Source organism: Plutella xylostella, chromosome 2, assembly GCF_932276165.1.
Source record: "Plutella xylostella chromosome 2, ilPluXylo3.1, whole genome shotgun sequence".
In the NCBI taxonomy this organism is placed as follows: domain Eukaryota; kingdom Metazoa; phylum Arthropoda; class Insecta; order Lepidoptera; family Plutellidae; genus Plutella; species Plutella xylostella.
Window position 1 is genome coordinate 3,844,278 of NC_063982.1, and position 15,983 is coordinate 3,860,260.

Sequence of the window (15,983 nt, forward strand, 5' to 3'; positions counted from 1 at the left end):
CGCGAGCACAGGATTCGATACTATTTTCGAATCTACACGAAGGGTCGCTTTTACCAAACGCTAAACGTATTTAAATCAAATTTTAAATACATTTTGTACTAACTGACAGACGTATGACAGGCTACTAAATACGTTTAGCGTTTGGTGAAATTCCACCTAACATGGAAAAAACAAATGCCACTTTTGGAACTAACAAATTTGCCTTACATTTTGACAGTGACATTTGACGATACGCAACGTAAACGGATGTTTCGAATCCTGTGCTCGGGCAACTGAACTGAAATCGTACTCAACAACAATTCTGTTATGTTCAATCAACTTGACATTTCTCACGTGTGAAACTGACAGTCTATAAATAATAAATACGAGTGTATCTTTTAGTTCAGTTTTCATAATTTTATTTACAATTAGGCTAGGCTTCATTAGTTAAATGTTAATTTATATTATAACCTTGAATAAATAACTACTTTATAATTTTTCGTCCCTATTTCAAAAAAAATAAAAAAATACGCGTATTACATGAATATCTTAACTAACCTATGTACTTGAGGTTCATTTACCTTACTTCCTGAAAAACTTTCACACAAACATTCGTTATAAACACGAAGCTCCATGAGGCGAAGACGAAGCCATCTATGTTGTTCCAAATTCAAAATTATTATTACTGTATGACTGTAAGTATAGTTAACTCTCTCTCTCTCTCTCAGCCTTCTATAGTCCATTGTTGGACATATGCCTCTCCTAACGATCGCCACCCCAAACGGTCACCCGCCATCTGCATCCGCAGCGGCTTCCCGCTACCTTCCGCAGATCATCAGTCCAACGGGTTGAGGGGTGACCGACACACCGTTTGCCGACACGGGGTCTCTACTTCAGAACCTTTCTACTCCATATAGTTAACAGAAGAGATAAATTATGAATCTACACCCAGTACAAACAGTTCATCTTACGAGTCACAGATGAAAGGAAAATAGCTGTTGCTGGATAACTGGATATAGGCCTCTCAAAATAGTGCCACTACACTCTGTCCCAATCATATATAGGCTGTCTAAGGTCGAGGTGACCTATATGTACATAATGAACAATTTAAAGATAAATGGTTTTAATCTCAATTAGATATATTTTTAAAAAAATTTTTAGTACCTAGATGAGTTTTTAAATTCTGATTATCTTCTTTTTTAAATATATCATGCTCTGTTGGATTAATTATCCAACAAAATAATAGTGTATCTACAAATCATCGAAACCTCAATAGAATGAACTCTACTACTAAGGTTTAAAGAATACTTTCCGTTAAAACTTTACAATAGCTAAGCAATTTTAACGTAAACGGTATTGCTTTTACTGAACCAGTTTGCGTTAAAGGTTATTCAAAAACGAACTCTAAAGCTAAAGACGAACGAGCCTTATTGGCCATCATTGAACTTTAAATTACAAAACCTGTAAAGCAGCAAATTAACAAGCGAAAAGCAGCCTTAGCACCTTAAACGGGAAAACTATTTTCAATTGGAGTTCAGCAAAAGCCGGTAAGTTGATTGGACGTGTCTTAAATGTCAAACCGCACAGTCAAAGAATGTCTCGGTAGAGCGTCAACGTATTCTATTTTAAAATTGGAATATTTATCTTTTTTAAATTCGGTGTGTCAAAGACAATAGAACAGTGGGACGAAGTGGCTGGAAACAAAATGTTTGGAAGCAGAAGTGTTTTCTTTTTTAGTCTATTCGCGATGGCAGCGATTCTTGACGGCCAGACCTTGGATGGTGAGTAAAGTGAAAGGAGTTTTTTACCTCTTTAGGAGTTGTATTGTACCTCTTTGTATTCGCGTGTTGTATAAGATACACTGCTGAGAATTATGCAAAAATGTTTGAAGATAACGAATGATTGTTGTTTGAATAGACCTTAGCTGCTATGGTGTAAGAGCTGCCAGCTATAGCTGCCAAAAATTTAATGTTTTGTAAATATTATGTACAAAAATATGGATTAATGTTCAAGCAATCATTTCACTCTACCACAGATACTAAATATGTTCTCTACATAGATAGGATTATTTACGTTAAAATAGCTAGACAACTTTATAATGGTACTGTCAGTTTCAAACCTGAGAACGTCAAGTTAGTATATCTTCTGAAATGAGAAACTGGAATTAAGTCAACACCATGCTGAAACTAATAATTACATACATATATAGCTCACGACTGTACTCCCCGAAGGGGTAGTCTTAGGTGAATCGCATTGCGAGTCACCCGCTTTTCGCTGTACATATTTTGTACTCACGTGATAGGTCGCGAGCCGTATCGCCGTTTTTGAATGAGTACAATGCACTGAAGTTGTCGGGTAAGTGGCAACCCGACTGTCAGATGTTTTCAAGCCGCCCGAAGGTTTCTGACTAGGCTTAACGACTGCTGCCGAAACAGCAACCGGGACCCACGGCTTAACGTGCCGTCCGAAGCACAGAAGCGTCCAGAACTAATAATAATTACCTATTAAATATGATAAATTATACATATTATGGGAGCTGAGTAAGTTAGTACCTATATGTACAAAAAATAAAAAAACACGCACTCACGCCTTGTACTAATGTACTCCCTTGCGGGGTAAACAGAGGTGCATTGCTGCACCCACTTTTCGCCAGAGTGTTATGTTAGTCCCAATGTGATAGGGGGCGGGCCTATTGCCATTTTACGGGCACATCCAAGACCCGAGAACAAATATCTGTGTTTAAACGAATCTGCCCCAGCCGGGAATCGAACCCGAGACCATCGGCTCAGTAGTCAGGGTCACTAACCACTACGCCATTCGGTCGTCCATTTGTACAATATAATAATATTATATTTTCTTTAATGAGCAAGGTGAAACCTCGGTGAAAAACCTTTGCAACCGGGACTGGGTTTGCAACATTAAATATTGTACAGTATTACCGAAAATCCTGGGACTTAAGCGCTTCAGTCAATGTACGAAATTTTAACTACATACTTAACCACTGGACCGCTCGTATTTTTTTTTCTTTTTGTGGTTACTCTTTGTAGCCAATAATGGCAGCTATGTTCATGATTTCCAGTTAATCATTAATTGATTTGTGATCATCATCATCATCACGTTTGTGATAAGTAATTAGTTTTTAATTAAGAAGTATTATATTTTTTGAAAGAGGTTAAAATATGTGGTTATAAGAATTTTTATAAAGTATTTATACATATAATTACTCCCTATTTGACTCTACCTTACAGGTAATCTTTATTATTTCATATTTATTATGCATATACATAGCTATGATTGACTTACATGTTTGATAGCTATAGATGGACTTTGTATGTTTTAAAGGGATTTCTTCCAGACCACCAATGGAAGAAGAGATATCGCTGCCCGGAACACATGTATTTTTTTTATAAACGTAGGGTTTTTTTAGATCATTATAATGAATCATACGGTTCGTATAATATTTGGCAAGGTAAACAAGATCATTATTTTTATCATGGTACAAACATAAAATCGTGTTTTAAATTATTTCAATCCAAACATCTGATAGAGGTCAAGAAATAACAAAATGCATTTTTTTATCTTCCTTATCATTGATTCCTTCTTATATGAATTATATTTGGAATTCCTTATCTCCACACTTAGCAGGTGGGTTGAAGATGGTAGTATTAGACTTGGCAAAGATCATATTTTATAGTAAATTCAGTTAGTAAACAAATTTGTGATCACAAAATACAAGAGCGTGTTAAAATCGTGCTTGCTGTCGTATTACTATTTGTCCCTGTTCCTTTTTACCACGTTCTAAGCATTTTTTTTTCAAAATGCGTTTATTCAAAAGTATCGGAAAATAACTGAGATAAATTCAGTAATATGTGTAAGAACTCATGGCTTAGAAATTGTAGAACTTACTTTTAGGTGTGCGTTGAATTCTTTTGTATTGAGTACTTACATAATACATTAATATTATACGAGTAAAACAGTATACACATACACAATAATACACATATCTGTTTAGTAGTTAATTAAAATAGTATTAATAATTTGGCACCGTAATCCTATGTTAAAGTAAAATATTCTTTACGGATTATTTTTATTCCATTCCTGTAGGTCTGTAAATGATTTTTCCTGGTTTCAGACTGCTTTGAAATTATGCACATAATTTCAGAGAGTGTATGCAATAAATGATTGAGTGTATTGAATTGAAATTCGTATGGCACAGAACCTTCATGCAGACTTTGTGAAAGAGGGCCTTTATTTAATATGGGGTTTCGTTTGCCGATCGATTCCACTGTGAGATTCTCCTAACTACCGTTTTTCGAAAAATATATTAGTAGTTACAGTACAACTAAACATTTTAACTTCCAATGACAGCATTTTAAGGTCGGCCATTTATTTTGGGCGTTTGGTGAGAACGCACGCTCTGGTTGCTCGTAATGCCATTGTTTTGTAGTTTCTAGTTATTGGGTCAGGGGTTAATAATACGCAAACCTATGTTTCAGAGCGGTGCTGCTCCACGACTCTAAATAAAATTTTATTCTATTCTATTCTATTCTATTCTATTCTAAATAGTTGTATTAAACGTGCCGATTGCACGACAGCCCTTGTTAGTTAGTTTTTGGTCAGAATAGATTAACCTATATAGAGAGTACTCCTTTGTACTGCGCACACACTTGGGCACTATAATCTACTCCTGCGTACATGGCTGATCTCAAATGAGATTGGCCGTCGTGGTCGAAATTCGACTAGGAGGACATTATTAAGATTAACCATCCAGGGGCTAGTATAATTTTGCCCTAGGTACCTATAACAAATCCTTATAATTATATTAATAATATGTAGGTATACGAGTAGATTTTTTTATAAACGAATGGTTTACTATCATAACTGAGGGTGGTATTCATTACGAGACCGATCTCAATAACGAACTCAAGGGCAATCTTAGCTGTTGCAAACTCAAGATACGGATACCATGTGGCTATGTGTCAAACGCCTTAAAAATGGGTCAAATAGTAGTGGTTACTCCAATCATACAACCACAAAATGGTTTATTCTTCTACTTACCTAAAGTCAGTTTTCTTTAATTAGATACTAAATTGACAGATTCTGAACGGTTCACAAACAGCCGATTTCAAAATCTGTGAATGTAGTATCTGAGATTAAAAAACAGACCTAAAAAACGACCGTTAGAAGATTTGTACAGACATCTAAATGAAGACAAGAAACTACTAGGTATACAGGGTGTTGCAAAAAGGGTATACTAAGCCGAAACCTACATGTGCAGCATGGTATATCTAAGCCTGAAACTGAAATCAGAATTTGAAAATTCGCGAAAAAAAAAATTCATTTTCCATAGAAACTTTGTTGGTCACGTGACTTTTTACTCAGGAAAATATTTTTTTTTTTTCGCGAATTTCCAAATTCTGATTTCAGTTTCGGGCTTAAATATACCATGCTGCACATGTAGGTTTCGGCTTAGTATACCAACTTTGCAACACCCTGTATACCTAGTAGTTTCTTGTCTTCATTTAGATGTCTGTACAAATCTTCTAACGGTCGTTTTTTAAGGCTACTTACTTATGAAGTAAAATGTTATATTTTTGTCACGAAGCCTCACTGAGGTCAGTGTGAGTTCTCGAACCACCCGTCTGTAACCCATCTCGACCGTAAAATCACTTTGACTTTATTTTAGGTACTCTATTGTAACTACATACTACCTTGTAGTAGGTAAAATTGACACAAAAAGTAACAGTGGCTGTAATATTGTTGAATACCCTATGACGTATTTTCGGACACGTACACATTTTGTTTACTTTATCCTAGCTCTCTGAAAGTAGTATGGTCGTATTAGTCGTGTCTTTAAACACCATACTAAAATTCTTGGTAAAACCAGTACTACAGTACCAGTAGACGACCGAATGGCGTAGTGGTTAGTGACCCTGACTACTGAGCCGATGGTCCCGGGTTCGATTCCTGGCTGGGGCAGATATTTGTTTAAACATAGATATTTGTTCTCAGGTCTTGGATGTGCCCGTAAAATGGCAATAGGCCCGCCCCCTATTACATTGGGACTAACATAACACTCTGGCGAAAAGTGGGTGCAGCAATGCACCTCTGCCTACCCCGCAAGGGAGTACATTAGTACAAGGCGTGAGTGCGTGTGTAACCAGTACTACACTCACGGGCAAAGAAACAGTTCCACTTAGGCCCGGGTCTCCTATTTACGCCTTAGGTCGCGTCCAGCGTCACGCCGTAGGCTGCGTCACGATGCTCACTACATCTAAGCGCCAACGTCGGCGTGTGAGGGAGACCGCATCAGTACATTTCTATAGTGAGCATCGTGACGCGGCCTACGGCGTGACGCTGGTCGCGACCTACGGCGTAAATAGGAGACCCGGGCCTTACAAAATGCAGACACCAAACGGTCCTAATATTTTTTATATTTAATCGGAAATTTAAGCAAAATGTTTGTGTTTCGAGTTGCTAATATTCTGATAAGCCGCTAAATGTCCTGAAATATTGCAGAAGGCGTCATTAAATTAGTTTTTTCCGTTTAGGAGCATTTTGGTGATTTTCTCAATTGAACTTTTTCCTTGCCTGAGAGTGTATCATGTCATCTAGATAGCTCACTTCCACATCTGTCCCCCAGATCTCTCCGGCCCAACCCATGGCAAGGTGGTAGTCTGCTACGTGGCCACCTGGGCAGCCTACCGACCAGAACTGGGCAAGTTCGAACTGGACAATCTGGACCCGGGGCTGTGCACGCATCTGGTCTACTCTTTTGCTGGGCTGGATGAACATGCAAATATTATTAAGAGTCTTGGTAAGTTTATATAGGTACCTACGAAGAGAAAAGATACATAATTGCTTCTTAGAGTGATTTTGAAAAAAATATGCTCTTGAAGAATATTTTATTATGAACAATTAAACCTAAACCTATATTTATTATCATAATCGTTAAGAGCATGGATAATATCTGCTCAGAATGTGTCGGAAGTATTCATAGAATTACGATGATAATTAATTCTATTGACACTATGTACCTACTATATTCTATATCCAAACTCTCGTGATCGATGTATTGAAATACATGACATATGTGTGAAAACATTTAATTGGCTATGTATTTTTAATCGTAATTTCTTATGTATAATGTTTAGCTGTAAGTTTTCCTCTGAATAAATAAATAAATGAAAGTAACTCATAACCGGTATTAAATGGTTTTACGTGAAGTTAAAGGGTATGTTTGTAAGTACTTATCTAAACATAAACCTTTATGAGTCATGCTGTGGGTGAATCAGGACTGATGCAGGCATTACATTCAATGAGTCATTAATTCTAAACAGACAGACCGGACTGAGTTTATTCATTGTAATTGTATTTTTCAGACCCCTGGCAAGACTTGGAGAAGGATTACGGCAAGAATGGATTCAAACGGCTGGTGGCACTCAAGCAAAGATACCCTCATTTGAAGGTTAGAGAAAACTAGTTACAGCTTCTAAGTGCCAATTTCTCCATAGTCGGTTAGAGCATAACCAGGTATTAGTGGTTGACTTTTGACACATCTGTCAAGAATTTTATATGGACATGACGTATTCTATTCTATTCTATTCTGATAGGGGGTGAAGTTCCTGTACGTCGCTCTCTCGAGTGGAACCTTTGTACATATCCCCTTGATTTCAGCTCAGCCAGCCTAGCTCCCGAGTAAACTGGAGTAGCAGGCCTGGGTGTTGTAATAGGCGAGGAGAATATGGAGATGACGTATAATTGATTAACCATCCCTGGTCGGTTAGATAACCGACTATGGCCGATAAACCTTTGACTGACATAAACATCTGACTGATCCACATACCGCATATACCTGGTCCTTCCTCATCCAACCACTACTGGCTACTTCGTTTTCCTGACCTCCCGTCTAGGAAATCTTAAGATTGCATTTAGTATCGTGCTTTGGGAGAGGCCTTCGTCCACCAATAGACTGCTATAGGTTAAGTATCCATTTTTTAAAATTGTACAGGAGACATAAAAAACTGTTTTACGCATTGTGAACATTGAGAGAGAACGAGCGCAACAATGGCCGTTTTTCCAAAAGAAAGGTCTTTTGACATAGGCAATTCTTATTAAATTTAAATCTAATCCTTGTTCTCAGGTAACGATAGCCATCGGCGGGTGGAACGAGGGTTCCCTCAAGTACTCCCTGATGGCCGAGGATCCAGAAAAGAGGAGCAAGTTCGTCAAGAGCGTCATGCTGTTCTTAGAGTGAGTTGATATAAAATAAGTATGTTGATTTTGTTTTGGTTGATTCTTGTGGAACCGAAACACTATAAAAATCTATTATGTCTCGTGTCACCACGGAGTTCAGTTTGAAGGGTTAAAGGGAGGGTGGGGAGGAGGGGGAGTTGGGTTTCGAAGGGTTAAATCCACAAAAGACCGGTATTAATTTTGGGCATTTAGGGGAAACTTCGTTGAGGCAATACAGTTGTATATTATCAGCATTTACTCACTGTACACTAGAAACTACATAAATTCATTCTGATAACACCACGTCTAATTGTTAATCTTGTGGCCCTACCAGTTATGGCTTGAATCTTGCGCATGTTAATAATAAAACTTTACCACATTTAATTCCAGTATGTTCAAGTTCGACGGTCTGGATCTCGACTGGGAGTACCCGGCGAGAAGAGATGGCAGACCCATAGACAAAGTCAACTATGTCTCCTTGGTCAAAGTAAGTTCATTCAAATAAATCACTAACTTCTCTCTCATTCCTCGTCATCTTAGGCATGCCTCCTGGTCCTCCCGAGCTGAATCCACTTAAAGTCACCTATCGCATAGGGTGCACTATATATGAAGCCCCTTGTACCTGGCATACGTCTAGGAAGCCCTGTACAGTCAGCGTCTGACAACCTAAGCTGACTGACCAATGTCGAGTTGCAAAAAGGAACTTTTAGCTAATGTGGACATTAAATCCATGCGTGTCTCTTTCTGCCCGTATACTGTCAAAGCCAGGTAGCATCTTAAAGTTACTTTCTGCAACTATTATTTTTATTAAAAACAGGTAACCAGAAGTAGTAGACTAAAAGTAAGAAAATAGGTAACCCATATCCAGCAAAACCCTCATTGAAAAGCTACAAACTTCTAAAACAAAACTAACCCTGAATTCCAGGAGCTCAAAGAAGCGTTCGAGCCCAAAGGCTACATCCTCACAGCGGCCCTCGGGGCTGGTAAAGAGACTATGGATGCGGCATATGAGCTGTCCAAGCTCAGCAGATACCTGGACTTCATCCACATGATGTGCTACGACTACCACGGCACGTGGGACGGCGTGGTGGGCGCCAACGCGCCGCTGACGGGGCTCAGTGAGGAGGACGTGCTTAGCATTGTGAGTAGCCTTTTGTTTCCCTAGTTAGTTAGTTTGCTGCTGACATCTGAGTCCGCGTGTTTCTATGGTGAACATAGATCTGTCTCAAGGAGCGTCACAACCTGCCCTTGGTATTCCTCATTCAACCTCTGCCAGATTCTTACACAAATGTAAGATCTTCGGGTGAACAATGCGGTATCCTTCCTTTTGAAATCATTGGGTTTCTACCACAGAATATTAGCAGCGTCGCTAACTTCTCAAATCTGACGTAACTTGTAGGGACCTGACAAATATTTGACAGCCAAGCGTCTGCTTATGGATTGTTCGGTGATGGTAATGTACGATGGTGTTTTGGCTGTTTCTGACATCGACCAGAAAACTTGCTACATTTTTAAAGGTATATAGAGCTCTCGGATCTGGTAAATGCGCTCTTATGAGCTGTCCAAGCTGAGCAGATACCTGGACTTCATCCACATGATGTGCTACGACTACCACGGCACGTGGGACGGCGTGGTGGGCGCCAACGCGCCGCTGACGGGGCTCAGTGAGGAGGACGTGCTTAGTATTGTGAGTAGTCCTTTGTTTTCTCAGTTAGTTTGCTGCTGACATCCGAGTCCGCGTGTTTCTATGGCTGCTGAACATAGATCTGTCTCAAGGAGCGTCACAATCTTCTGTCCTTGGCTTTCCTCATTCTAGCCAGCTGCTGACACAAATGTAAGATCTTCGGTTGAACAGTGGGGTTACCACCACCGAACATTAACAATCCTTAATCATGGATTGCTACTTATGGATTGTTAATTGCTATTGTATCTGTCATGGTACGGTAGCAATTCGGAGAGTGTCCCAAGCTTGTGCCTGTTTCTGATATCGACCCGAAAACTCGCTGCAATAAAGGTATACAGCGGTGTAAAGAACTCTCGGAGCTGGTAAAGAGACGATGGACGCGGCTTACGAGCTGTCCAAGCTGAGCAGATACCTGGACCTCATCCACATGATGTGCTACGACTACCACGGCACGTGGGACGGCGTGGTGGGCGCCAACGCGCCGCTGACGGGGCTCGGTGAGGAGGACGTGCTTAGTATTGTGAGTAGCTTTTTGGTTCTTTCAGATAAGTAACCAGCGTATTCAGCCAATAATCGTCTACTGGTGGTATACATAGGTTTTTACCAAGGAGCGCTACATTACTCAACTCAACGAAAGCGTAGATTGGCAGGCCTTTTACACCTGTCCAATCAGAAGCGTGGACGATGATGCCAAAAGTATAATTAACACATTATACAATAAAATTCAAATATGCTTTCCTCTACGTACCACGACGATACGAGCACAGTGTGATCAATGGGTTTCAGAGGAAATACTCAACACAAAGAGAACTATTTTTGACTTGCTGGAGCTAAACTCAAAACTTGACGACCCAGACCTTCATAGGCTGGTGAATATTTACACTGACAAATACAAAATAATGTTGACACGTGAACGGACGAGTCATTTGTCTAACAAAATTAGTGACAGTGAAAATAAGTGCAAGGCGATGTGGCAGGTAGTGAACGAGGAACTAGGACGCCATTCTCGGACCTCGGTCGACTTCACGGACCTTGTGAAGACGCCAGAGGGGTGCAAATACGCCTCAAAAGTGGACCTCCTCACCGCAATGAACAAGCGTTTTGTTGAGGCTGCCACGGAGTGCAACGCTCCAAAGGCAGACCTCCTGATGTCCTGCGCGATGTTGGGCTCCGTGCGCGGCCCACTAGACCGATCTCTGCGGTTCAGGCTCTTTACGCCGCGGGAAGTCTATGTCATCATTACTAGGCTGATTCCACCTAAACCTAGTAAAGATATTTATGATATGTCCTGCGACCTAATGAGACTGATCGCACCGTCGGTCTGTACCACGCTGGCTGCTCTCTATAACCGATGCATACGCGAGGGGATATATCCCGTGTCCCTTAAGCGCGTAAAAATTTCACCAATTTTTAAGGGCAAAGGGAAAAAAGAGGACGGGAACGCGTATCGCCCTGTTGCTATTATCCCAGCTCCTGCAAAAGTTCTAGAGAGCGGCATCAGCGCGCGGCTCACGGAGTTCCTCAACGACGCGGACGTGCTGACCGAGCGGCAGTACGCGTACCGAGCGGGCCGGTCCACCACGGACCTGACGCGCGAGGTGGTGTGGCAGGTGCTGCGCGCGCGCGACGCCAACCGGCATGTCGCTGTCCTATGCTGCGACCTATCGAAAGCTTTCGATGTGGCTGATCACTCCATCGTCACGGCCAAACTGGAGCACTATGGGGTCAGGGGACCTGCCCTCAATCTCCTTAACGACTTCATGTCAGATAGACAACAAGTTGTGGTGGGAGAGAGAGGGCTGGTTAGGTCACTCGAGATGGGAACTGAGATCGGGGTTCCGCAAGGTTCGTCGGTCTCCAACATTATATTTTCCCTACTGATGAATGACCTACCTGATTCCATACCTGACGCTCACGTGACGATGTATGCTGATGACGTTGCAGCGACTGTCACTGGAAGCTCAGTCGAAGACCTGGAGGAGCGGCTGTGTGTAGTTGCCGGGCAGCTAGCTAAATGGTTTCGAATCAATGGCTTAGCCTTGAATCCGAAGAAAACTCACCTGATGCACTTTAACCTGGCAGGTAGACGCGGTCGCCCACTCCAGGTGACACTTGACAACGAGACCTTGTCGCAAGTCAATGAGACCTGCTTTCTAGGGTTCAGACTGGACAGCGGCCTGTTCTGGGATGCGCACATCGACTGGCTGTGCGGCCGACTCGGGGGCGCGTGCTTCGCGTTGTCGCGGCTCGCAGCCACCATCCCGAGTGAGGTGGTGAGATCGTGCTACTTTGCCACGATCCAGTCACTCCTCACATATGGGATCGAGCTGTGGGGCCGCGCGGCTGACTGGCACAGGGTATTCGTCATGCAGAAAAGAGCAGTGCGTGCTATAGCCCGAGTTCGATGCGATGAGTCGGCACGTGACCATTTCATCGCGCTCAATCTGCTGACGGTACCCTCCTTGTACATACTGCAGGTAGCCTTGTTTGTCAGGAAAAATCTGCAGTTGTACAAGCAAAGCCAAAGAGCAAGACGCGCGGGGCAGCTGCTCGCCGTCCAGCACCGGCTGGCGAGGTGCGCGCAGTCCGTGCACGTGTGTGGCCCGGAGGTCTACAACGCTTTACCTACTGAGATCAAGGATGCGCCGTCACTGCCAGCTTTTAAACAATGTCTAAAAAGGTGGCTTGTCCAGCACGTCTTCTACACTGTGGGTGAATTCATTAGCAGGAAGACTTAAATTATATTAGATTTTTTGTATTCTTTACTTATAACTACTGACATGTATATTCTTTTATTTTTTTATTTTTGACATTTTATTATTGTATAATTTACCATTGACTATCGTATTTGAATTTTGTACTACTAAGTACATTTAAATGTTATGTTACTATTTCATTTTAATTTAGGTATGACTTTATTTTTTATATTATTATTATTTTATTTATTTTTTCCCTGACATGTAATGAATATTATGAATAATAAATACAATACAATACAATACAACATTCAACCTCTGGAAGATGCATGTCTAAGGTAGCAGCTAGGTCCAGCGATCCATCCAGTCTCTCAATATCGTTCGTGGTATCTATTTAAGTACGCGCAAAACCCTTCCTTCATTGGAAGGAGACCCGTGCCCCAGCAGTGGGGACGTGATAGGTCGTGTTGATGACAGTTATTATATATGATATTTTAAGGCCATCATGACGGTCCAATTTATTTGGGTGGTTGGGCTTGTTATTACTATAGTAGTAATATTTATAAGGCAATACCTATCATTAATATCAATTCTTCTTCCAGGAATACACAATCAAGTACATGCTGTCGCACGGAGTGAGTCCGTACAAGATGGTGCTGGGTCTACCGATGTACGGCAGGAGTTTCGTCCTGACCGACCCAAGCACTAAGGACATCATCTTCGGAAAGACTCCAGCCCAGAGCCAAGGGTTCAAGGGGCCTTACACGAGAGAGGCTGGGTTCTTGGGTTATAACGAAGTAAGTATAATTGTATAAGTATAACATTACCTCAAATAATCAGTTAATCACGTCTTTGACTAATAATGACGTAGTGAGGCTGATATATAGAGACGTATTTCTGAATTCACTTCTAGCCAGTGCTATTTTGTTAGTCCTTTGATTAAATTTTTATACCAGAGATCTGATATGCAGCTATGATGATGATGTGAAAAGAGCTATACAACTATCATGTGAAAGAAATCCATTCCCACCAGAGCCATCCTATGTGGACCAATGAATATGAGGTAGATATGAAACGCATCCATAAACATCGTATCAGCGACCTTAAAAGCCTATAGGTAGTTATTTTTGGCAGAAAATTAAACTATAATTCACTTGTTTTCCCTCAGATTTGCATGGAGATGTCGAACTCTTCCTCCAAGTGGACGCAGCACTGGGACGCCGGGTCTCAAACCCCGTACCTCCGCGACGGGAGCCGCGTCATCAGCTACGACAACGCCAGGTCCATCGCTATCAAAGTCAAGTACGTTTTGAACATCATATTTCATACTTTTAACACCTAACACTTTAGTTTAGTGAGATCAGGCAGAGCGCTACAAACATCATCAGCTAAACTAAGTCCACTTATGTGCACAGGCTTCTCCATAAAAGCGATGCAATCACAATACTTTGTCCTTGGCCTTACTCTTCTAACGACTACTGGTTAACCATCGTAAGTTCATCGGGAGGAGGGCATCCAATTCTGTGTTAGTGGCTTACACCAACAGATGATACGGCGACCTACCGCCCATTGACTCAAATCACTCTTCTTGAGCCAGCACGAGATCATCTTTTGTCACACTTTCTCACCTGATGGGCTAGTACGGGGTGCAAGACGCGCACACCAAGAAGTGGCAAAAAGTTTTACCTTGCGCTCACTCCATCGTATGGTCTCGTCTCGAGCACGACGGGACTTATGTCACGTGTTGATATGCGTGTCTTGCGCCCCATGCTAGCCCGTTCTGCTCTATCCTCCTCCTAAACCTCCCTCCTTACCCCCCAGAATGGCAATGGACTACGAGCTCGGCGGCCTGATGGTGTGGAGCATCGACACGGACGACTTCCTGGGCCGCTGCCAGCCGGAGTCGGACCCCTATGTGGACTTCACCGAGCGCTTCCAGAGGATACACAAGGATCCTGTCATGACGGTTGTGCTGGAGCGGCTTAATTTGCCTGATGGTGAGGGTCTTATGTTCTACTCGCAGTTCCCGTGAGCTTCGCTGCGCCTTAAAAAGTTTTCCCGTGGGAATTCCGGGAAAAAAAGTAGTATATGTGTTAATCCAAGGTGTTAGCTAACTCCATACTAAATTGCATTAAAATCGGTTCTGCCGTTTTGACGTGAAGAAGTAACAAACATACTCACACACATACTAACAAACTTTCACCTGTATAAGTGGGATTTAGACAGTCGTAATATTCGTTTTCCCTTACTATAATGGAAAATACTGAAAGATCTCAGCATAAACCTGAAATCATGCATTGGCGTATATAGACTACTTCAAAGGCTGCTGCTCTTATGTCCTCAATATTTTTCATCCAGTCACTAACATCTACCTAAATCTAGGTCATTAGTCTAGCAGATTGGTAAATTTGGAAAGTATCCAACACTACGATAACCTGTTTAAGGTCTGCACTAAAATACTCTTCTACCCCTACAACAATCATCAGTCAAGTTCTTCATGAGATAATACTTCAGTATACAATTTCAACTGACCATTTTGTATAATTTCAAAAAAATCCTCAGGTACCCGCCGTGAATACCTCAACCGCCGTTCTGCCTACGTCCTCGACAACGGCGTACTAAACCTGCGACTACCAGAGCGTCAGAAAACTAACTACGCTCTAATGAGGACGATCAACGAAGCCACCTCATTGGCTATCGAAGAGAAGATGATCCTGGACGAAATGCACAAGGTGGAGAAAGAGAACGAGATAGATGTGACAGAGAGAGCGAAGCCTGGCGCTGGAGTGGTGACAAGCGCGAGTGCACTGACTGTAGTGATGAGTTGCGTTGTGTTGGCTAGGAATTGGTGATGAGATGGTTTGATTATGAGTGATTCTGAAAGGTAAGCATCCGCCTATATTTATCGTACGTATCGGACCAAACGTTTTTCATAAGTGTATGGAGAAACGGCGTCGGCAACTGAATGGGATGCGTCCGTTGCGTCGATGCCGAAAGGTGGAAGCTTATCTCAAGGTTCCAATTTAAAGTTAGCGCTTTCAATAACTCTATCAATTGATTACTGATGTTTGAAAATCGTGAGAAATTTGGTACAACCTACTATCGTTCATAGATGGCTAGAGTTATTAAAAGTGGTAGTTAATTGTTGTTGTACATTGCACTGCCCTTTAATTAGAGACTTATTACCTACTACATATTTTGTCTGTTATTATTATCATTTTTTTTATTTGAAAGCTACTTTAAGGGGAACAGCAATCTTCTTAGCTTCCTTGTGCAGTTTTCAGACTCTGTTGTATATATTCACCTACATCAAACACACAACGTTTCATATAAATAGATATTTATTATTCCTCTGTCACTTCACACTGTTCACTTGTCACTGCCTTTTA

The 15,983-nt window shown here is 41.5% G+C and overlaps 1 protein-coding gene across 1 annotated transcript; it reads left to right on the forward strand.

Moving 5' to 3' along the window:
- Positions 1-1,546: 1,546 nt before the first annotated feature.
- LOC105385097 (probable chitinase 2) lies at positions 1,547-15,482 on the forward strand. The gene is made up of 10 exons (XM_048621894.1): positions 1,547-1,760; positions 6,623-6,796; positions 7,362-7,447; positions 8,123-8,232; positions 8,605-8,701; positions 9,140-9,355; positions 13,197-13,391; positions 13,763-13,896; positions 14,416-14,591; positions 15,157-15,482. Exons 1-10 carry the CDS (start codon positions 1,685-1,687, stop codon positions 15,444-15,446), a joined length of 1,554 nt encoding a protein of 517 aa, XP_048477851.1. The 5' UTR covers positions 1,547-1,684; the 3' UTR covers positions 15,447-15,482.
- The last annotated feature ends 501 nt before the right edge of the window (positions 15,483-15,983 follow it).

Coding starts and splice junctions, on each gene's coding strand:
- LOC105385097 (XM_048621894.1), top strand. CDS start 1,685: ATGTTTGGAAGCAGAAGTGTTTTCTTTTTTAGTCTATTCGCGATGGCA. Junction 8,233..8,604: donor AGCGTCATGCTGTTCTTAGA/GTGAGTTGATAT, acceptor ATTTAATTCCAG/TATGTTCAAGTTCGACGGTC. Junction 13,897..14,415: donor TCCATCGCTATCAAAGTCAA/GTACGTTTTGAA, acceptor CTTACCCCCCAG/AATGGCAATGGACTACGAGC.